We start from the raw sequence: 22,244 nt of genomic DNA, 5'->3' as shown, positions 1-22,244 counted from the left end.
GCAGTGTGAGACAGACTAAAACTGGCATGCATATAAGCACAGCGCAAGACCGATATGAAGCCCCCGAAGAGCTGAACAACATCTTACAAGTAAAGCCCGCACCAAAGAACATGCACCCGGAACAGCACGGAGGAAGAAGAGAGGCCACAGCTCAAGCGATAGAAATGCGATGGAAAAACAACAGAAACACATTATACATACACTGACTCGGCAGGGCCGGTTGGCGGAATCATGACGCTAGCAGTCACGGACTCGAATGGCAACCTCAAAAATATCGCGTCAATCAGGTGAAGAGACCCAACTCAAGCGGAGGAGGCAGACATTATGCTCGCCAACCACTCAGAAAAACAAGAATGTAATAAAGGATTCGCAAGCAGTAATTCAGTGTTTTCTAAAATGTTCGCTGAATTGATAGCTGCAGCGTTTTTAGATTCGTTCAACCAAAACTCATTTGCATAGAATACTTTGACGCAGCTGCGGGGTATTTAGCAGAAGTTTGCTTTTGTGATAACTTTCTTCAAGTGACATCCGTTCAAGTGGTTTTTTCACTCCACTCTGAATAATTAAATATGAGAAGGGACAACCTTTTATTATGTAAAGCGTGACACTTGCTCAACTGGCTTCCGGCAGCCCTCTCACATTAGAAACCTGGCTTAGAAAGCACCTATTTTCCGGCGCGAAAGTATTTACGGCGTTCAACTTTTCCTTTGGTAAACGGTTCTTCTATTTGTGGTCTTTTTTTACTTTTTAAGTCAACAAGCTGACTGTTAAATAGTCGACGCTGAAATTTATTTCTCTGTTTTGGAGCTTGACTTTCGCTCCGTCACCGGGGGAATGCCTGGCGCTTCCAGCCATGTTGGCAGAGAGAAGTAACGCCCTCCGCAGACTGGTATATATAGTACCTATGATTAATCTCAGCGTGTGTAAAGAAACATGCCGGGGGTTTTACTCGCTCCTGTCATTTGCGAATCTGAACCTGCGCTGAAGATCACTAGTGCAGGGCGTTGTCTGCTGTGCAGAACACAATGGTAAGCTCCGGTCGCCATGTCTGCAGAGCTGCGTAGTGGAACGGCTGGCTGTTCGTCCTCGTTTTCGCAGCTTATTTTATGTTTAATTTTGGTGCACAAACACGTGATCTCATTGGAGTTGTCGTCGCACCAAAACCCAGGCCCACTAAATTCACTGGTTGGTCGAGAAAGGTCACGTTACCTTATGACGCCACCACAACCTTCCCACAAGGCTGTGAGCGACCTAGTTTCCAAATAGCAACCTAGTTAGAGAATCGGAATTTAGCATCAGAAAACAACTGTGTATATGGAATTGTCGGCTCTCTCACAGCATAGCGGATACCTGATACTGCAGCTACCAGTCCGAATATGGCGGTTGATGGATCGACAGTTGCAACGAAACTAACGCAAACACACAAAGATAAATTACAGCAGAAGCTGCGACAAATGTCACATCTAATGCTGTCGCATCTCACTCTTAAGGTGCCTTAAGCGTCCCCATAGTTGTTTTTTTTTCTCCGCTTCTGCTTCTTTTTCTTCTATGCTCGACAGTCAAGAAAGAGCTGTTTCTTCACATTGTCGCAAAGCCCAGGAGTAGCGGAGCTCAAATATCGATGTCTCATAAAAGCTGTTTCCATCTTCTGTGCCAAGACCTTAAATATTCATATACTCATCGGAATTGCGTGACGCACACGAATGGTACGGCGATGACTATGTCGAAAGTCCAATGTGTATATATTTGACAGGACAGGAGAACACCAAGAAGTGACCTAGGTGACGGGGGGATAAAAACCTCGCAGATGCCAAACTCTGCCTCCCGCTTTCCTTGCGGCACACTCGTGCACTACGACATGATAGCCTCGTCACAAGATGCGTCGAAATCGACACTTTTTTGTGCGAGCTTTCAAACGTTGAAACTCGAGAAAATGGAAAAAGTTAGACTCTAGTACCATACGGGAATTATGTTTGCGTACTATTTTCTTTTATTTGAGGAGCAAACAAACTGCGCATTGAACGTCGGGAAAATGTCTACCTACCAAATAAATTCCCGCCAGCACTTCTTCAGTAACGCAATAGGTTGCGCTTGCGCTAGTGCTCCGCCAGCTGTGCGGGCGTTCATGCGATGCACAGTCCGGGAACTGGAAAAGCTTGCCGCGGCACCTATTGAATATCTCACCTTCGGCGTCGGTGTTACACATTCCAATCCACCACACATTAGGTTTGAACTCCGATGGAAGAGCTTAATTCACAGACAGTGGAACAGAACAACACTCACAATTTTCCGTGCGCTTTCAGTAATTTCAGCGAAACGACTTTCCAGTCCCTTCGGGACAGGACGACTTCTCCGCGTAGTTTCGTCGTAATGCCTCATTCCCAATCAGGGCTGGGGTTTAAAGCGAGAATTTTAGGGCGGACCTTAACGCGTAACTTTTGCTGAAAACAGAAATGTCTTCTTGTTACCTTAAACTTGTTCGCTTTAATTTGTGACTCGTCTTTACGTGTAAGAGAAAGAATCTATCTTACGCGTCGTGCCATCGTGTCATCGACTTTATTCTACGAATTCCTGCGCTGCCGTGTCTTCGAGAGGCAAGCTTCGATTCTGTTTTTTTTTTTTTTTTGGTGCGCTTACTGCCATGTCTTCCGGAACCCATTTCAATGCCGTAGTGAACGGCATGGAGAATCCGTGCATGAACCCGTTTAACTTCCGCCTCCGAATTCACATTTTCCAAAAGAACGTCAAACGAGGAATAAGCGACATTGCGATGTCGCTTTCGATGCATTTACACAATTTTTTTTGCATGCGCAAACTCGCCTACGACAAAGAAGCAGCAGTCTTGCGGGGATCACATTAAACCATGAGCCTAAACAGCGACATTTCACCGAAAGCCGAAGTAGTGGTCAATGGTCGTCGTCTTTACACACGTTGAAAAAAAAACAATGCGAGGCACACTGACGCTGCTGGTAGTGCGCATTGGTTCTAAAAGCAGCTAGAAGCCGTACACTGACATAACGGGAAGCTACCCATCCGTTATCCTACGAACCGGTGTCAAAAACGCGCTCTCGAAAAATCGTCCCAAAATGCCAAGCCACTAACGAGTCAGCGGGGTGCGCAAGATCACCCAATGGGAATCACAGGCCACATACCTCAAGCCGTGCCATTTTAGAATGCTTGAAATAATTCTGACAGGATATGTAGGCAATCGAAAGTAAATGTGGCTTCTTGGTCTTATGCGCGGATGTTGGTTGTAGTGCTAGGTCTTGTATGGAGCTCGCTACTAGGCCGCTATATCCCTCGTGACGCAAAATTAAGACCACAGCAGTGGCCTCTTTTTTTCTTTTTTTTAATGGTGCCTGCACTTCCGTTCGGCTACCTGAAGTAAGAGCACGTATGCCAGTCGGAAGTTCGCACCCCTCCTACACATCTCCTGTTTAGCACTATATATGCCCCAAGTATCACACAATGGGGGCCCTCGTGGATCCCACAAGGGCAAGTGGGGATGGGGCAACCCTTAGAGTTCCTACGTCGGCCCCCTGTGGGTACAAAATGGGCCAACCCAAATTGTTCTTGCTGCTGCTGATTTTACATCGATCCCATATCGGTGTTGCTAGGCCTAAGTCATGCCACATTCCTACATATATCCCAAATCGGTCCCTTATCGGGTACTTGAGGGCAGATGGAGCATTAATGTGGGCGCTATGCTCGAATAACTTCTACTAGCCCAAATGGGGCGACCCACACGGAACCGCTGTAGGTCCCACATAGGGCGTGGCGGGGCTGAAAAACGGGCGTGCCCAAATGCTGCCCACATCGGTCACTTGTAGGGTACTTAGGGCAGAGGGAACTTCAATGTGAACTCTGTGCGGGAAAAACCTTGTTAAGCCTAATTGGGGCTGCGAAAACAAAACCGCTATGATGCCACATAGGTCTTGCCTGGGCTGGAAAACGGGCGTGCCCAAATGCTTCTACATCGGTCACTTGTAGAGTACTTGAGGGCAAAAGGAACGTCAATGTGGGCTCTGTCCGGGAAAATCCTTGTTAAGACTAATTGGGGCTGCTATAACAAAACCGCTAAGATGCCACATAGGTCGTGCCTGGGCTGGAAAGCGGGCGTGCCACAAGCAGCCCACATCAGTCCCTTGTCGTCGCCTACTGGGCAGATGCAACACAAATGCGGTGCTGTACGAGAAAAAACGCGGCAAGCCCAAAATAAGGGCAGCCGATGCATTCCCGCAGGCGGTCCTCCATCTTTAGAGCTGCAGTATAAATTCGCTGAGTATAAAAAGAACAAGACGATACAAAACTAGACGAAGCGCATCGGCTACAGCAGTATCGGCTATCGGCTACAGTGGGACACGGGGGCATTTGGGGCTGTGTCGGCCCCTAAAGCATCCACATGGACCTCCTGCGGGGACCATGTCGTCAGACCTCAACTGGGCCTTTTCTGGACCCTTTAGAACCCGCACCAGTCCCATTCTGATTTTGGAGAGGCTAACCGAGATGAAAAAAATAACGTTCATCCTCAGGGGCTACCCCCCATCCCAAAAAAATAGGGCCGATGTGGTAGCTGGGCGGGCTACCCATATCAGGCAATGCAGGCCGAATGTAGGCAGCCCCACATGAACTACTTGTATCGGTCCCTAATGAGACTTATTGGGACGGTTCTGGGCAGGCCACTTGGGGCTGACAGGGACCGGCGTTGCAAACCCTTCATTGGCGCGACCGGGGCACACATGGACTACCCCCATTGGACCCGCAGGGGCCTCACTCATAGCCAACTTCTATATGGGCATATCGGTGCACCTGAAAGATATTTGCTGCTGTTTCTTGCTTAGTACACCGATTCGTGCCTTTATTCTAACTTAAACAGAGAAGATCACTGATAACTTTATAGGATGGTGGCGCAGGTATGGTTCAAAACAGGGGAGGTAACCTTTGCTCGCAGCAGCACGTATGCATGCGCACGTACGCTTTTGGCCCCACCAGCAATCTACATGCATGCAATGAGTGAATGAACACCGAACGCCTCAATGGCGACCCAAGAAATATTGAAGGCAAAGATCTTAGATGTTTTTGTGATCAGTGGAGACGAGCTCCAAGACGCCCATGCACTGAGACTCCAGTGCTCGCTCAAAAACCACGAGTGGCTGCAATTATTCCCGAGCGGCCGACCACAGCGCGCCTCGCAGTTCACAGCGCTCCCGTGGTGCGAGACATTTATTTCTTAATCGTTAATCAATCAAAGCCTTTCAGCACCGCGATAGATTCGAAACTCGAGAAGCCCTACTTTCCTGCGTGATTTAGAAAAACGTGAAAAAATCGCACAACTGGTGACAAATCCCCATGGCAGGCAACACTTCGTTTATTCTCGTTGTGCCGTCTAAGCGGCTAAGCACCGACCCGCGCACCTACCTCATATACAGAGCGCCGTGATGCTGGCGATTTATTCGCCATCATCACCGACGTTTACTACTTCTACTCAGACTTTACTACTGGCAGTAATAAACGTTTACTGCGCATGGCGCTGTTTCGTTGTTTCATTGTCCTATCATCCTCTCTACACCAGTTACCCCTGCGTTGCCGCTACCTTGGCGCAAACTCTCTGTAGCTAGCGCAAATGCGCCCTTCCGTTAGGCTTGAGTGCTGTGCCTTCAAGCTGGCAGGCACGGCGTATAAAGTTTCTTAACGCCCACAAGTATGGCCGGGCGTAATTCTCATAGCGGCTGCCAAATGTTCCTTACAATTCCGACAACCCTTCGTTTACGCCCTGATTCCCGCGGTTGTGTTTCGCATTTCTGAATTCTCTGTCTTTTTAGTGGAGAAATTTGCCAGCGCAAATCTCTCAGCCTGCAGCAAATTATTTCGCTTGTCAGGGTAACTTAAATTGTAGTTGCCACCACAACTGTAAAATACTAACTGACATAGCTGCCTATTAATAAACGACTGCGCAATCTTAGCCCAGTTTAATGGACCGGCAAAATCTTCCTTCGATTTTCTCATGGTGTTTTTTTTTTGCCTCTTACATGACTTTGCACACAGCGTCCAGTTCATAAGATTTACAGGCTTTTCTTTTCTTTTTTGCGTGTTTCTTTTTCTTTTTTTTCTGCGTTTTCTTTTTTTGCGTGTGTGGCATGAACTTACTTTTTGTTAGTGAGTTTCCTATTATGACCCTCTACATCCATCCGGCTCTGATGCGAAAATACAGCGATGCTGTCACATTCAAGTCTATTTTTTTTAAAGCACTTTGCAACGTAGCCAACCGATAAGCAGCTTTTTCGTTAAGCAGTTGTCACAATTTTCGGATTTTTTCTTTTCACTGGTGTCTTCAAGTGGTGCTGAAATTTTAACCTACTTGTACATTTTTAATGGGTACTCTGAGTAAAGCATGTTACTGTTGAAGTCTTTTTGCGACCGATGCCAGGCGTGCCACCCTAGTCATAAGACTGGTGTATTAGAGTAGAGCAACACTGATTTTTATACTCGGTTTACTCTTGAATTTCCTCTAATAAGCCCCGTCAGTTCAACAACTTTGCTCGATTTTTGGCTCCTCTGCTAATACGAACGTACTAGTGTCCATTTTATAATGACCAATGTCAGTTGCACTCAATTTTAATGCAGGAGTGCGCTCTTCCCTTCTATTCGTAAAACGACGCTGTCCAAAAAAACACTTTTCAGATGCGGTAACAGCGTCAGAGTGGGAAAGTTCGTTTTCATTAGCAGACTTAATGCGATATTTTTTTAGACGCTTTGCCGCTTCGTACACGCAATTTAACATTTATTATACATCCACCTAATATGCACTTATTCATTTACGTTCGTTCCCAATTCTATTCACATTGCATTTGACAGCGAAGATACTGAATTTTGTCTCGATTCTGTTATGAAAAGTACTGCTCGCAGATCCTTCCAGCCCCAAAAGTCATAGCATTTTTGCCTCAGTCCCTCTTTCTTGTAATCCAACGCGACGGGCCAATATCCGTTGACAGGGGTAACTCACTACGGACTCAGCCATTGATCGTGCAGATATAGGGCGCCGGCGTGCCTTGCCAGCGACCGTAACTAACTGCGGCGTACATGGTGGTGGTGTCCCGGTGACGCTAACCACAGAACGGCATTCCTTTTCTTCCTTCCTGAGAGCGAACCGTCGCGCTCCATACAGCGCCCATATAGCAATATGTCGAATCCGATGCAGTTTCGTCATCACATTCTAACAGAGTGCACTATAATTGTGGAGCTCGGCCTCACAGCGCCGCAATTAGAGCCTACACCGAACCAAAAACATACGCATTCACGCAATGGGCTCAAGGAATTTAGCGCTTTGATTACTTGTCGAAAAGTTCATAAAAAGTCTGTCATCGACCTTAGTGTGCAGCGTGTACGCCTCAAGTGCTTGATCTAATTCTTGTGAAGAAGAGCCAATGGCAGGCTCTGAGGCACTACAGCAACGGCTACGCTGCAGTTTGAACAACAAATTAACAAAGGTTTTGCTCTGAATTCAGAATCGATAAATTCCTGGCCTGTTTTTTTCTTCCTTATATCTAATCGGCAGAAAAAAGAAGGAAAGTGGATCAGGTAATTGAGGCAGCAAACGGGAGCAGGAACCTAAGATTTGGTTCTCAAAGGTATTCGTAGCTATAGTAATGCGGGTTCATGATTGAGTTGTTGTCTGGTCAGTTATTGCAGTTAGCTAGCACGTGGGCGCTTGCAGAGCGCGGGTCAGCCTTACTTACAAGGTACAGAAAGCTTTCCGAATCTACTTCAGCTTCTGGGGGCTTTTTTTTTCATATAAAACGCCATTTTGCGCACATGCTTGAGGCAAAGTGCATGAGGTCTTGGGCCATTATTAACGCAAAAGCCTTAAAGCCCTGTTCTCCAGCAAATCCGGTGTCGGCATTGTCGGCATCGGCGCTGTCGTTGTGAGCGAAAAATCACGAGCATGACTCTGGAGGGTGGCACCCAGAGATCAACCTATGCGGCAAGTAGGCCACCTAGGTTACCTAACCTTGCGGCGTCATCACAACCTGCCCACCAGATAGTAAGCAAACTGCCCACCGTGGCAGGTGGCAGTTAAATTAATGATCGATCGCTCGGGAAGAGCAACCTGGGTCGCGGGCCCACCGCTGGGAGCACCTGCCAGCGCAGGGCGGTGGCGCATTGCTTAACCGCTGCACAACTGCGCCAGAAGGCGTAGAAGGACTTCCAAGGGTCTATGAAAGTAAAGTAGAGAATGGCCTGCATGTATGAGAATCAACCAACTACGCTATCGCGTCATACCCTTAAGCGTCCCCTACAATTTTTTGTGCTTTTCATATGAAGGGAGAACGTGAGTTCAAAGCCTAATGAGTCAGAAACGACAGAGCTGTGGCAACATTTTAAAAAGCGGGAAGTGAAAGTACATAAGCTTAAGTTTGACTTAGCTCCGCATCAGCCCCAAAACTTAGCTAAAACCTAAAGAAATGCTTTCTTAGGTAAGAGGGAGGACTTTGACCTTTTATGACCGCCGAGAAATGATGCGCTGTGGACAAAAAACAATGAATTTCTCTCTCTCTCTTTCTCTCTGAAGCGCAGGACGCTCGTGTTGCCTCGGCTGCCTGGTTGGTCGGCGAGAACGAGCGCCGCTGAAGCACTCATGGCCGAGGTTCTGAACGTGAGCGGTATGCTGCAGATCGCAGACAGCCTCTACCTCGACGAGGAGAACCTATCCCTGACGGAGGCTAACACGAGTGGGCCGTTCGCCGGCTTCGACGGCTTCGAAGAGGAGGAGCTCCCTTACCACGGGGCCGAGCTGGGCCGCTTTCACGCGTGGTACACGAGTCACCTGCACGGCTACCTGAGCATGACCGTGTGCGTGTTCGGCATTCTGGCCAACGTGCTCAACATCATTGTGCTTACGCAGCGTAACATGGTGTCGCCAACCAACGGCATCTTGACGGGGCTCGCCGTGGCTGACATGCTTGTGATCGCCACGTACCTACCTTACACCATCACAACGCACGTGATGCCTCCAGCGCGCACACAGAGCTTCGGCACGGCCGTCTTCATCCTAGTGCACGCGCATGTGAGCGTCGTCTTCCACACAGTGTCTACGTGGCTGACCGTGACGCTAGCCGTGTGGCGGTTTCTGGCCGTCAGCTTCCCGGCCTCGAGCAAAGAGTGGTGCAGTATGCAGCGTGCCCGCTGGGCCGTCGTCAGCGTGTACGTGTCGTGCGCGCTCTGCTGCTTGCCGGTGTACCTGTCCTTCACGGTGCACCAGGCAGGCACGCCCCAGGAGCCCTCGTACAAGGTCGATTTCAGCAACATCACGCGCGCCAACGGCGCCTTGCTCCAAAATCTAAACTTCTGGACCTACTCTGTCCTCATGAAGCTGGTGCCATGCGTGGCTCTGACCGGCCTCAGCTTGGGCTTGCTACGCGTGCTGTACGAGGCGAAGGCGCGTAAACGGCGCCTCAGGCGAGGAGCTAGTGGCCACGCTGGCCACGGCGGCGGCAGCGAAGAGGCCCGCGATCGCACCACCCGCATGTTGCTCGCAGTCCTGCTGCTGTTCCTGGTCACTGAGTTTCCGTCCGGCATTGCAGCCCTGCTGAGCGGCATCCTGGGCGATGACTTCTTCCTGCACGTCTACATGAACTTCGGCGAAGTCATGGACATCCTGGCACTCGTCAACAGCGCCGTCAACTTCATACTATACTGCTCTATGAGCAGGCAGTTTCGCAAGGCGTTTGCTGCCCTCTTCACGCCCCGCATCGTGGCCAAATGGTTTCCCCTGACTTCCGAACCACCAAACAGCACATATGCCACCACTTGTGTCTAGAGCAGGCTACACGCGGTGGCGCCGCACTTGGTGTTTCCCTGTGAGAGTGCGGGAGCACAATGACTATTACGTCACCTCGATTCCTCGTTTTGCTCATGTGCTTGAGGACGGTATCCAAGCCAACGTTGCCCATCCAGCATACTAAGTTAACTTCGGACGCACTTTCATCTCCGCTCTTCCATTACACCCACCATTAAAGTCAAAAGATTTCACAAGGTAACGAACAGACCACAGAGCCCGAAGCTCGTTCTCAGCTTACAGAGCTGACATTGGTAGGCCATGTATGCGCCACATCAGAGCTGGAACGAATTCCTCCGCAAGAAAGCCCTTCCGCGTTGGCCGTGAAGGTGCGCGCGGAGCGTGCTTTGCTCTGAGTCCTGCTCTTTCAGCTCATGCTCCGGCTGGCTCAAAATGTAGCCACTAGTCCTCCACGAGTAGAATGAAGTGCCAATGGGGGAAGTACGAATGTGTACTCGGTGACGAGTTTTATCTGAGAGAGGAAGTCTCGCCACAAATAATATCTTACTCAGCCAACGCAACACAAGTAGGCAGTGTCGCCGTGGGCCCACAATCAAACTGCCAGAAGAAACAAAAGCAGGTGGGACATTGTGACGAAATACGTAATGGAAAAATTAAAGAGCACACCCAAATGTACGAAGCAAATCGTAAACGCCACTATTTGCTTAGACATGTGTCTAGTGCAGAGGAGTCCTTTTTCTGCCCAAAAGACGCTATGAGACTCGCAGCTGGCCTCCAATCCGCAGAAGGGAGGAGTATTCGTGCTCTTTCTCTTCCCGTCTGGTTGCGACTCCAGCTTCTTAAGCCTTGTTTCCGCTCCTGGTATTGTACTTGTAACATACAAATATTTAGCAATGATGGCACATGAGTTTGGGACGGCTTGCAGGCTCAGGCATTCGCAACTTGCGATAAGATATCGTTTCTCACATCCAAGCTGAAGCGATACCGTTCACAAGAATGCACCGAAGACTTTGCTGAGAGCTGTGTGAGTTGTGTATACGCTCCTTTGCGTGTGCTGCTGCCGAACATTTCAAAGGAAGAGACATCGATGGCCCCCCGTCAATCTTATTCACGAGAACAATTATTTTCATTGCTTCATGGGCGGTACTTTCTTGCAGTATGCAGCCCATGCGTGTGTGAACCGCGACATGGTCCCATAGAGACCTTCAACACGTTGCTGGCGATGAGTGCGCGAATATATCCCTGTGGTATAGCTTACTCAATATCTCGTTGTTAGCTGAGGCATCGACTACGTTTCTTCTCTGAGAGCAGGGGATGGGCACGCGCTTTCCATGTGCTCATAGAGCGTTCCAGTCATTGTCGTTAATCGGCAACGCTAAATTTAGAGCATACGGGCAGCGCTTTTCTTGTTGATGCCGGAACGCTGCACAGAGCCTCAGGCAGGAGGGGAGGTGACAGAGCAAGCGGCGCTGCGACCCCAGTTCCATTCGGATTTTTGCAGTCTTAGCCAGCTGTTTTATTGCCGCAAAATAAATACCGACTCGTTCGAGTCAAAGAAGCTCCAGACAAATTTATAAAATTCAATTATATCTCTTTGTGCATCCGTTCGAACACGCTCTTGGCACTCAGCATTCGCGTCGTGTCAGAAGCAATCAGTAGCTGGGTGCTAACATAATGAGTCGCTCTACAGAACCAAGATTATACTTTATTGGTCAGTGCGGATAGCGACTGAACGTAACTGTATTTAAAGTTATCGATATAATGATATAAAAAAAATAAGCAAGACAACGAATAGGATTTTCATTCGCAGGTGTAATGCTTCGAATGCGCCAGACCATCTTGGATTAGATTGTCTTAGCTAGCGCAAGGTTTCTGGGACGAAACTACACACTCATTAGAGCCTTTCAACAATTTATAGCTACTTGTCATTAATATATTATGCATGTTTGGCTCTTCTGTTGCTAGTTGTTGTAGACCATGCGGACGATTCTAAGATCCGGAAGGGCTGCAAATTACAAACGCGGAATCTCTTTTCATACATTACCATACACCGAGCTCATGACAAATCAATCTATTTCTTTCTTTAGTGCAAGGAAACTTTATTCAGGAGTACCGAGTACCGAAGAGCAGTAGCTTTCATCACGGACGATAATTATGCATGAAGTTTGTAATAAAACAAAGGCATCTTGCATCATGCTGGTTTTATGAGCCCGAGAAAGAAATTCCTCAATCTGCGGTGAAGTTTCGGTATTGCTGACTTAACAAGGATGCTATGAATACAAGATTGGCACGATAGCTAATACACGACGCTGGCCCACGTAATGTAGCAGCACATAATAAAAACAGGTCCGATCTCTGCGCCGTTTCAGTTTATGTGGAAGCGCCAACTATTCTTTCTAGCGTGCCACTCCTTGGCTGAAAATGGCGAATTTTTTTTGAAGGCCTATGACATTGTTAAATCCTCTGTTCAAAATTTCCACTATGACCGCTATCTGATGTTTCAAAATGTAAGATTGTCGTGCTTGTCATCCAGGAAAGTAATCAAAGCTCCCTGCGTGAGAAATTGAATAACGTTAACGGAAAGATCCTTACGTCTAGACCAGCCCCGAGCGCACGCGCATTGCACTGATTCTCAAACTGAAAGTCCAGGTAGCGTTCGCTGAGCTCGTCAGTCAGCGCAAAAGCCTGTCACCTTCCATCCGTCGGCGGCTGTGCCCCGCGTTCCGGCCCAGCGGTCGGTGGAGGGATAGCCTGCACTGCTGTAGGGCGCCGCTTATTACTATCCTCGTTGTTATTGTGATTGTTGTTGCTTGTCCGAAGCGTCGTGGACACCCGTGCGTTACTTGTTCGTCGTCACGAGCCCCCCTCCTGCGAGGGGAGCGAAAGCGTTCGTTGTACCTGTCGCGGAAGCCGCGCCGAGCCCCCTACCCGTGGCTGGTCGCCGGCCGGCGCCGCACAAAGACCGCGCTCGAGAGGGCCGCCCGCGCCGCCCCCGCGAGGCCGCTGTCCCCTCCTGCACACGCTTGCTCCCTACCCGCCTCCCTTCCCTATTTCCCCAGCCCTTTTCTTGGCAGAGCCCCTGCGCATGAAGGCGTCGCACGGCTGACTCAGCGGGCGACACCGATGCCCGTGATGGCCCGCTGCTGTTCCTTCTGCTGCTGCTGCTGCTGCTGGTGACACACCGCGCGCTCAGGCTTCACTCGATTGGCGTGTTCCGTGATACAGGGCTGCGAAGTACCCCGCATTCCTGCCTCTCTGCTTCCGTTATTGGTCCTGAGGGGAGCTTTGGAAGTGTCTTGCGGGGAGAACGCTTTTGTTGTCCCTTTGTTTCCGGGCTGAAATAAAAGGAATAATACAGAGTCAGGTACTTTGGACAAGTGTCAGCGACAGTGTTATGGTGTTGTAAGTTCACTGAAAACTTGCCCGGCGTCTTGATTATGTTCTTTCTTGTGTGCAGGAGAGAGAACGTGTGACTCAGTGTTCTGCGCACACAGATTTTTGGTCCGTTTGGCCAGTTAAGGGAGGAAGTGCGCGCGCGGAAGAAGCGCCGAGTGCTGTGGCGTCGTGCATAGTATTTGTTTTAGGTGTTAACTGTGCTCTGCGGAGATGGCGAAGATCTCATGGATGTAACGAACTTCTAATGAAATGTTCGCGTTCAACGGTCCGCAGCACAGTGCTGCCGTAATGCACCGGGAGTGTGAAAATGAAAAAAAAAAATAGAACAGAAATGTGTGATAGTAACATGTGTACAAAAATGTAAGCTGCGCAGTAGGAACCCCAGAACGTGCTTGAAGCACACAAAAACAGCACACTGAAGCATGATGATTGCTCACGCTACGGGGTTGACTCCTTGTCAAGCCTTTGCTGTTAACTACGATAGCGGTTTTTCTGGGTCCTACTTACACGACAGGGACATTCGAAGCATAAAAAGTGGAAAGCCTGACATTGCCGCATATTAACGAGGTGGCACGTACCTCCCCTGCGTTTTAAGAGTTTTAATGACAAGTCTTTGCTACATTTACCGAGGGTTATGTTAAAGCTATGGTATTCTGCGAAACAAGACCGCAATATCAAGTCTACGCAAACTTACGGGATACATTTTCTTTTCGTATATGCGCAACTGAAATGGGTTACAATGAGTTCGGAAGGTTCGAACGTGTAATCAGTGCATTCGCCATCATGGCAACGGCTGGAAATGATAGCGACACAAGGTAACCCGACGACTTTGTCAAATTTTCATGGTTAGAAAAAAATTCACCCTGGTGTGCCCGCAATTATTTGTGTTTCTAAATTTATTTCATGTCGCGCATTTCTCTTCAGTCATTGTATGAGCCGATGCAGTCGTCGTACATTAGTGTCAGGCTAGCGTAGCACCATGGCCTGGTATACACTTAATACATCGCACAGTCTATTTCCCCATGGTTCAAGTTTTTTGAGCTGTAGCAGCCTAATTTTCAGTGAATTACTGTCGTCTGCTTCACTGAAAATTATCTGTCCGGAGCAGTTTAGCTGCACAAGCACTGGTTCCACTCGAGTACGTTTCCCACGGCAGTGCTTTAGAAACGTGCACTGCGCGAGTTTTCGTAATGCGTTATGCAAACGAAAAAAGTCATACAATATAGTTGCCTTGTTTCACTGGTATTGGTCAAGTCCTAATTAGCCTGAATGTGCGCAGGAAACCATTGCGCAACTAAAAACAACTAATGCTGCAGGCGAGTTGTGTAAATAGAATGAATAAAGCCTTGCACTTGAGGTCTCCTTCAGAAAACTAGCACTTCGAAGTCGAAAGTGGTGCACATATTTTGCAATGTTGCCTGTGATTACGTTAAGCGCAGAGATAACTTTGAAGAACCTCTGGAAAAATCCCTTGTCAGTAACCCTCCAACATAACATGTGACCCCCGCATAAATGGTTTCTTGTGACGAGCTTGACATCCTAGCTATCCAACGTTGTAGAGAAAACAGCAATCACTATGTTATTTACCAGCACTCTCTTAGTTACATTACGCATGTGAACTTTGGCAGGCGCTTTCCATAAAACTGTCAACTGAGCTCAGCCTGTATAGAACGTTTCGAATTTTTCATTGCTTGTTTCATTTTTTCCAGCTATCAGCAAAGGCTTCATTTTCGCTGATGATTCGTTTTATTCCTGTTAGATAGTGAAGCGCCCAGTTAAATTAAAGCAAGGAGGAGTTTTCGGTTCAATTAACTTGTGAGCGTTTCAAGTCAATTTTATGTTAAAAGCTACAATTCTGCTTCTTCCTGTTTACGTCTCCAAGCTGTCATCGATTGGTTGTATTTCTGTCTATTTCTCTTCAACCTCAGCTTCACTGACACAAAGCAGCGCTAGGGCATTTTTTTTTTCGTACAACAGACTGACGCCTTATTTCCTCGACGCTTTCATTGATCAGTTGATCATTTCGATTATTCGCAGCCGTAAGAGGTTCACGGACGGGTAGAACGATGCTGTTGTCAGCATCGACCGGTAGCTAACGCTAACATGCTAACGCGAGAGGAATCCGTTTCGCACCAACTTCAAAGCTTAAAAACCACAGCCGCTGTTCAGGCTTCATTATCAATGTGCACCCTTGCACTGACAATCCTGATCCCTACATAATGAATGGCTGCTAAGAGTATCCATAAAAATTCCAAACAGGGAGAGTTCGCCCAGAATTTGGGATGGGACGAAGCGATTTTCATCATGTACCCAAAGTGAGCGTTGCTACTTGTGAGGTAAGGCATGTGTGTGTTGTTTGTGTTGAACGTACCATCCATTTGTGCCCAGTGACTGTTGTGCAGTGCGGATGTTTTACTTGACTTCTGCTTTTGTTGCGAGCAAATTCTACAAAATAAATTGCCGCGGCCTGAAGCCGTTTTCAAAATCCTTGATTTTGCTCAGTCTCTGGTGCTGAAAATAAAATCATTTATCCCGTGTGCTTGTTCGCCATTTCCTTCCTCTTTTCTTCAAGAATGTTTAACGTTATAGGTAGCCGATCTATAAAAGGGCTTGTTCAGCATACGCTGTTCTTTTTTCTTTTTTGCCACATACGGCTGCAACGCATTTTGACCAAGTCGATAGAAGCTATGAAAACTTTCGCAGAATCGGCAGTATAAACGAGAAACTCGAAAACCCCTCGAACTAACTACGAATTCATCTTCTAGCGAAGTACTTTTCGAGCGAAGTGTGAATTTTGCAAGCGAAAGCGTTGGGCAGTTTTCGATAGAATGACGAGAGTCTCCTCTGTGTACTTCTGAGACGCGCGAAAATTCCGCCAGGAGGAAGACCGTAACCACAACCTCGCTTGCTGTCGGCCCTCAATCTACGATAGCGTCCCTACCCTCATATTTTCACAGCTTTTCCTAGCCTAACCTTCAGTAGGTTCCCGCCCGCAAAATCTTCGTTCTATACACGTCTGAGGTGGCCTCAGCAATTATGTAGCCGCCGAAGTTCCCGTGTGACCGTACCGCGTCATCGAACATTTCGGAACGGGTATACTTAAGGTAATAAATAGTTATTTCTCGCTTAATTTACGTGTATGCTCCAGCCACAGTCGCGAGTCGTGTTCGTGAGACCTAGGTCTTCACGTGCCACCATTTCTTCAGTGGCCCATTCTGACTCGTAGAAGGGCAAATTTTCCTCAAATTTTAATGTTACTAATGTGGGCGGGCTGTAATTATCTTCGTGTTTAGTTTTTCTTTTCGCCGCAATACACACGAGGCTAATCCTCTGGCATTAACCCCCGCGTCTCCCCATCTATTGTCTACAAAAAGCTTGGTAATAGCTGGTTCAGTAGAGTCTTAGTAAATAAAATCGAGATCGTCGACACAGCTAGCAAATCCAATGGCTTGCAATTTGGAACGCAAATGGCCTTTTAAAACCGAGGAAATCGTGAAATCGAGTTAAGTCTAGAAATTACGAACTTTCGTACACTTACAACTGAACGAAAAAAATACTGCACGGTGGCAAAGAGTGCTCACTTCAGCAGCTAATACTCCGTGTCCATAACTCCTCCTTCATGGTGGTGACACCAGCGTTCTCGGACGGCATGGCATCTTTGCGTGTGCTATTAAGCGCAAAGCCGACTTGAAAGCTGACAGTGGATGTCCCGTTACAGCAGTGTGGTTTCAATACATGGTGTCGAAATGAATCTAAATTCAAACGAGAGCTAGAGCCGAACCCGTCTTTTAGCCTGGAATCGGAACCGAAAGGGACCTATCATTTTCCCACCATATTTGAAGTGAAGAGCCGCTCTGAATTGATCTGGGAAATGATCGAGAGAGTGTGCTCATGCTGGCCAGGCGCCATGCATCGTTCTTGAAACAAAGTGAAAGGATCTGTCCTCACAGAACCACCAACAATTTGTGCATCGGTGTAGCACTGCGTTGTTATAAAATTAAACTTGGCGCATCAAGGGATTCGCTTCCAGTGTTCCCAAAAATCGTTTACCATGTCGGTCTCTAATAAAATAGTTTGCTTCCGTCGAATGCTACAGTCGAATGCGACTCTTGCAGATTAAAAGATGAAAAACCCAAGATTCAGTAATAGTTCAGTGAACAATTTTAACACAAACATAAACAACCACAGGGAGAGGGCACACATACTCAAGCGCTTGTGTATGTGTGCCGTATCCCTGTGTTTGTCAGTGCTTGCGCGAAAAATTTTCACTGAATCATTGCGCACCAGCTCACACAAAATGAAGTTTTAATGCAGTTCAGTAACGGTTTTGAGCTCAAATAAAACGGAGATTGCGACGACTGAGGTTGACAGGCGGTTCCACTCAACAGTGGTCTTTGGAATCAATAAGCTGAAAAACATGTCATTAGTGTGGCAGGGAAATCATACTCATTTAATGACGAGGATCACTACTGGAAAGTATACGTGATGGAAGGTATACGAGGTCTGTTAGAAAAGTATCCGACCTTTGGCCGAAGAAAAAAAACTGGCATAACTGGAGCGTTGGAAACCTAATAACCTTCAAAGTAGTCTCCTTGGGGCTCCATATACATCTCCCTGCGGTGCTGCCATTGTTGGAAGTATTCCGAAAAGGCCCTTTTCGGAATGGAATTTAGCTCTGCTGTCGTTGCAGCCATAATGTCCTTTCTTTTCTGAAATCGCGCTCCTTTCAATGGCCTCTTGATTTTAGGAAACAGCCAGAAGTCGTAGAGGGACATATCAGGAGAGTAAGGAGCCTGTTGAACTACAGGAGTCTGGTTTTTCGACAAAAAAGTCTGAATCACATGCGAGGAATGTGCAGGAGCAATGCCGCGAGGGATGCGCCAATTTCGTGTTGACCTCAATTCCGGTCTCTTGCACCGCACAGCACCAACTAGGCGATGGAGGACATCCCTGTAGTACTCTTTAGTCATTCTTTGATCCTGTGGGGTGCGTACTCGTGGTGTGCCACACAGAGGGAGTCAAAAAAGAAGTTAGCATCACTTTGACATTGCTGCGCACTTGGCGGGCCTTCTTTGGTCTTGGTGACGTGGAATGCGCCCTCTGTGACGACTGGGATTTGGTTTCCGGGTCGTACCCGTACACCAAAGACTCGTCACTAGTGATTACGGCGTCGGTGAAGTCAGGGTAACTGTTTGTGGAATCCAGCATCTCCTGTGAGACTTCAACACGAAGCTGCTTTTTCTCCACCGTCAGCAGCTTCGGCACGAATTTCGCCGCAACTCTCTCCATGGCCAAATCTTCGGTGATAATGGAATGTGCAGAAAAATTGCTGATGTCCACCTCTTCCGCAATTTCTCGGATAGTCACACAACAGTCCCGCATCACCACAGCCTTCACTTCGGCAATTACCTGGTAATTTAGGCATGTTGATGGCCGACCGGAGCGTGGCTCTCTCTTCACAGATGTGCGGCCGTCTTTAAACCAGTTGCACCACTGCTTAATCTGTGGGCTGCTCATAGCATCATCACCGAAAGCCGTCTGAACATTTCGAATGGTTTAAACTTGGCTATCGCCAAGTTTCTAGCAAAATTTGAGGTAGTCGCGCTGCTCCTCTCGCTCCGCCATTTTCCTAGCAACAAAAAACCGACGAGAGCACTGCGCACTGCCTCACTCAAACGCTGCTTCCCAGCGACTGACGCTATCGGCAGGCGGGAAAAAATTCGTGCATGCGCACGAGGGTTCAAGGTCGGCTGCTGTAAGCGCGCTTGTTTCATATCCATCAGGTGTTCGCAAAAAAAATAAAGTCGGATACTTTTCTAACAGACCTCGTATATGACTAATAATTGTTAAAGGGTCAAATGCAATATAACAATATTGGCACCTGTACCAGCTACCTACATGGTAAAATATGAGCAAGTTTCAAGGCTGCTATCTTTGATGCAACACTACATAGGCAGGACCAGTTGGAAAATACAAGGTTATTGGGAAAACAAATTGACCTGCGACGCATACTGCTCAAACTTGTGAGAGTTGCTATGAGTTGCTTAATGAGGTTGGTGGTCGTAATGCCTAATTTTGGAATATGACATGAGCCAGTGAACGTACATGTTTCTGGGGACGGAATGGAGCTTCCTAATGAGTGCATATATCTCTTTTTGTAGCATGAAATGAAAGAAAATAAAATAACAATCAATATTAACGAATTAACGTGAACTGGAAAGTGGAAGAAAGTACGTAAAATGACAAGAAACCACAACAGACGCGTACTCTATCCCGCATCATGCGAAAAGGTCCGCACCTCATGAACAGTAGGTTGAACAAGATGCAATACTGTGTGTTCGACTGTCTCACTAAGTACGCACGCCGCACAAAAGCCGTCATTTGCTACACAGATCATTTTATTGGGACTCCAGCCACCTCCTCCATCCAGAAATAAAATCGACGTCATCGCTTCTCTCGGTGGCTGCTCAAGGTAATGCGTATTATATTCGTCGGTTAGGTAGTGCAGCTGCAGGTGCTAGATCAAAAAGAAAAGAAACAAAGTGCAAAAAAAGACAGGGCTCTTATATTATAAAATAGCGCATAATAATTTGTATGTTATATATTATATTAGGTTTTTGTATTATTATTTTTCTGCATCAAACATTACTCTGACCACTGTGCAGGCTGTTTGGCTTTTCTTGTTGTTGTTGCTGCTGTTTCTGTGGTAATGCCTCCTGAGGCAATCCTATTTTGAAATGCAAACTTTAAAGCCAGCCTTGCGTTGCCCGGCCAAATAGATGCGAATTTTCAGTATGCGTTAAATGACTGGTATAACATCGAAAGTTCGCGCTACTGCGTAACCGAAGGTGCTACTTTGCACCTTTGTGACCATGCAGCTATACAGGCGCGCTATCCCTGGCACACGAGGAGCAGTGGGATGTAAAAAATCACGAAGGCCTGAGCGGCCGCTCGTGAGAATGCACCGGCTGAACTGGATTTATGGCCCCCTTTTTTTGTTCTTTTTTCGGGGGGGAGGGGGGGGGGGAGGCGCATTAAGAGGTGCGGTTGAGAGCCAGGCTCTATTGCACAATGCAGTGCTTGAAGTTTCTTTAAAAAATAAAGAGTATGTGTATCGTTTTCCTGTGGAAAACAAAATTAAGGGCGATGTCTAGATACGAAGAGGGAGGGGGGGGGGGGGGGGTGATGGGAGGGGAAGGAGCAACGCACTGCAATGCCGCATAAAGGTTGCCTTGTTGCTGGGAAGTAACCACTTCTCTCCGACTGCTGGTTTAAGTGTCGATTTCATGCGACCATCCCGATTTAGTGGTGCGAAACCAATTTTGTTATGACGCGAAAGCAGCTCCTTTTGTTCCATACATGCAGTCAGGCGCAGCCGTCTGCAGCAGCGGAAATATTCAACCCGCATTTCAAGAGCTCAATAAGAGCCACAACTATTATGGACAACAGATAATGACAAAAAAGTCTACAACCATTTAGGAAACTTTAGCTGAGAGTTGAGGAAGTAACGAAGAAATATTTGTTGCCCTCGAATAGGCGCCGAATATAGAACAAAAGTTACAGTCGTTCAGACACCGCGAGTATCGATGTAAGCATGAAATGCAAAGCAGGAAAGCCATAGCACATTCTACGACACTCTCGGGCAGCCGCCGCACTCATGTTGCGGCTAGAGACCACGCGGAAGCGTAGAAAGAACGTACCTGACACGTAGGGTGGCAGATGGTCATCCTATACCGCGGGGACAACTTGTTACACTGCAGCAGGGAAGTTACCAGCGCGAGGTGACGGCTGCCAATAGCGTGTTCCTCCGCGCAAGAGCCAACGACAAAAGCTTAAGCTGAAAGCTAGCTTTTACTGCAATGCCACAGAAAGTTGTCCCCGAGTATTGTAATGCCCTCCATTTTGCCTCTTGTTGTGGAGCGGCCGTTATAGACATCAAGCATGACGATAACGACGGAGGGGCTAAGGGCGATTTGTGCCCGTCCCCTTTGTGTCAGTTAAAGTCACGATATTCACTCTAATGTAAATGTGGTAGGCAACATCAACTGTTCTTTCACGCAACACTATCATGATGAGCGCTCTTAATGTGGCGCCATTTGATTATCAGTGTTATTTTTTAGCAGGAGGCGGTGGCAGCTGCAGGTGGTGTTGCGGTGATTTCCGGGTGGTGTAGGGTATCAGGTGTCGAAGTTGCCACCGAACATTTGGAGCCACAGATAAACGAAGACGGCAACGATTTAGCCATTATCAAGTGTTGTGCACTAATTACAACGCACAGTGTGAGACGCTGCGCCGATGGCCGAGTTGTCTGTAGAGTCCAGAAATGAAGCTGTTTCCAAGCGCTGGTCCGAATCTCTCTCGGGGCTATGGTGGCACTTGAAAGTTCCTTTCTACTTGATGGCATTCGGACGAAACATTTTTAAATATTTCAGAAAGGTAGAGCTTCATGTTCAGCGTGGTTTCAGGATGACGTTCGCTTGCCTAAAACAAAATTGGCTCGGGATTTCACTCGAAGGGAAAATCACTGCCCTCGGAGAAGCAAGAATTCGTTGCTACCTGCGCGTTTGCTGCGCACGCGAGCTAAGATAGTGCATCTTTGGGACTGCGATTCGGCTTCGTGTCCTTTAGCGCAACTTACCGACTCTTGATGGTATTGGGTGGAATAAAGCTGAAAGATAGAAACTAGAAGTCAGCAAGAAGATTTAGGAGCCAATGCAGTGCGAGGCTATGTGCATTGTAAACAAAATAGTCGACATTGAGTGTTGCATTAGAATGATTCAGGCAGATGAAAGTTAGAAGGCGGTCATTCACCTTAGCTCATCGATTTAAAGTAGACTATCCAAGCCACTGGGAAAGCAAGTTCGACAACATTCCAGTAAATGAGTGATGGCTAGCCACAAATGTCAGAATCCGTCATATAAAATAAAAAACAGTACTGCCCAATCAAATATACATAACCGTGCACAGGAAGTAAAAGCTGTCAGGCAACCAGAAAGCCGCTTCATCGTAACGGTGGCAAAAAGAGAGAAATCGAGCGCGAGATTCTCTTGGA

General features: G+C 47.5%; 1 protein-coding gene across 3 annotated transcripts in view; it reads left to right on the top strand.

Moving 5' to 3' along the window:
* LOC149352368 (G protein-coupled receptor dmsr-1-like) overlaps window positions 1-15,731 on the top strand; it is a 609,356-nt gene extending 593,625 nt beyond the window's left edge. For 2 of the 3 annotated variants that reach the window (XM_089581535.1, XM_089581537.1), the window contains one exon: window positions 8,575-15,731. In XM_089581535.1, the coding sequence (XP_089437661.1) occupies window positions 8,636-9,817 (1,182 nt within the window). In that variant the 5' untranslated portion in view covers window positions 8,575-8,635 and the 3' untranslated portion in view covers window positions 9,818-15,731. Of the gene's footprint in view, window positions 1-8,569 lie in introns of all 3 variants that reach the window. The other variant, XM_089581536.1, reaches the window with a different exon arrangement.
* The last annotated feature ends 6,513 nt before the right edge of the window (window positions 15,732-22,244 follow it).

The sequence above is a fragment of the Amblyomma mixtum genome, chromosome 3 (assembly GCF_055824585.1).
Source record: "Amblyomma mixtum isolate Tamu chromosome 3, ASM5582458v1, whole genome shotgun sequence".
Classification (NCBI taxonomy): Eukaryota; Metazoa; Arthropoda; class Arachnida; order Ixodida; family Ixodidae; genus Amblyomma; species Amblyomma mixtum.
The sequence above is the reverse complement of the archived record's forward strand: the minus strand, read 5'-3'. Positions and strand labels throughout refer to the sequence as shown.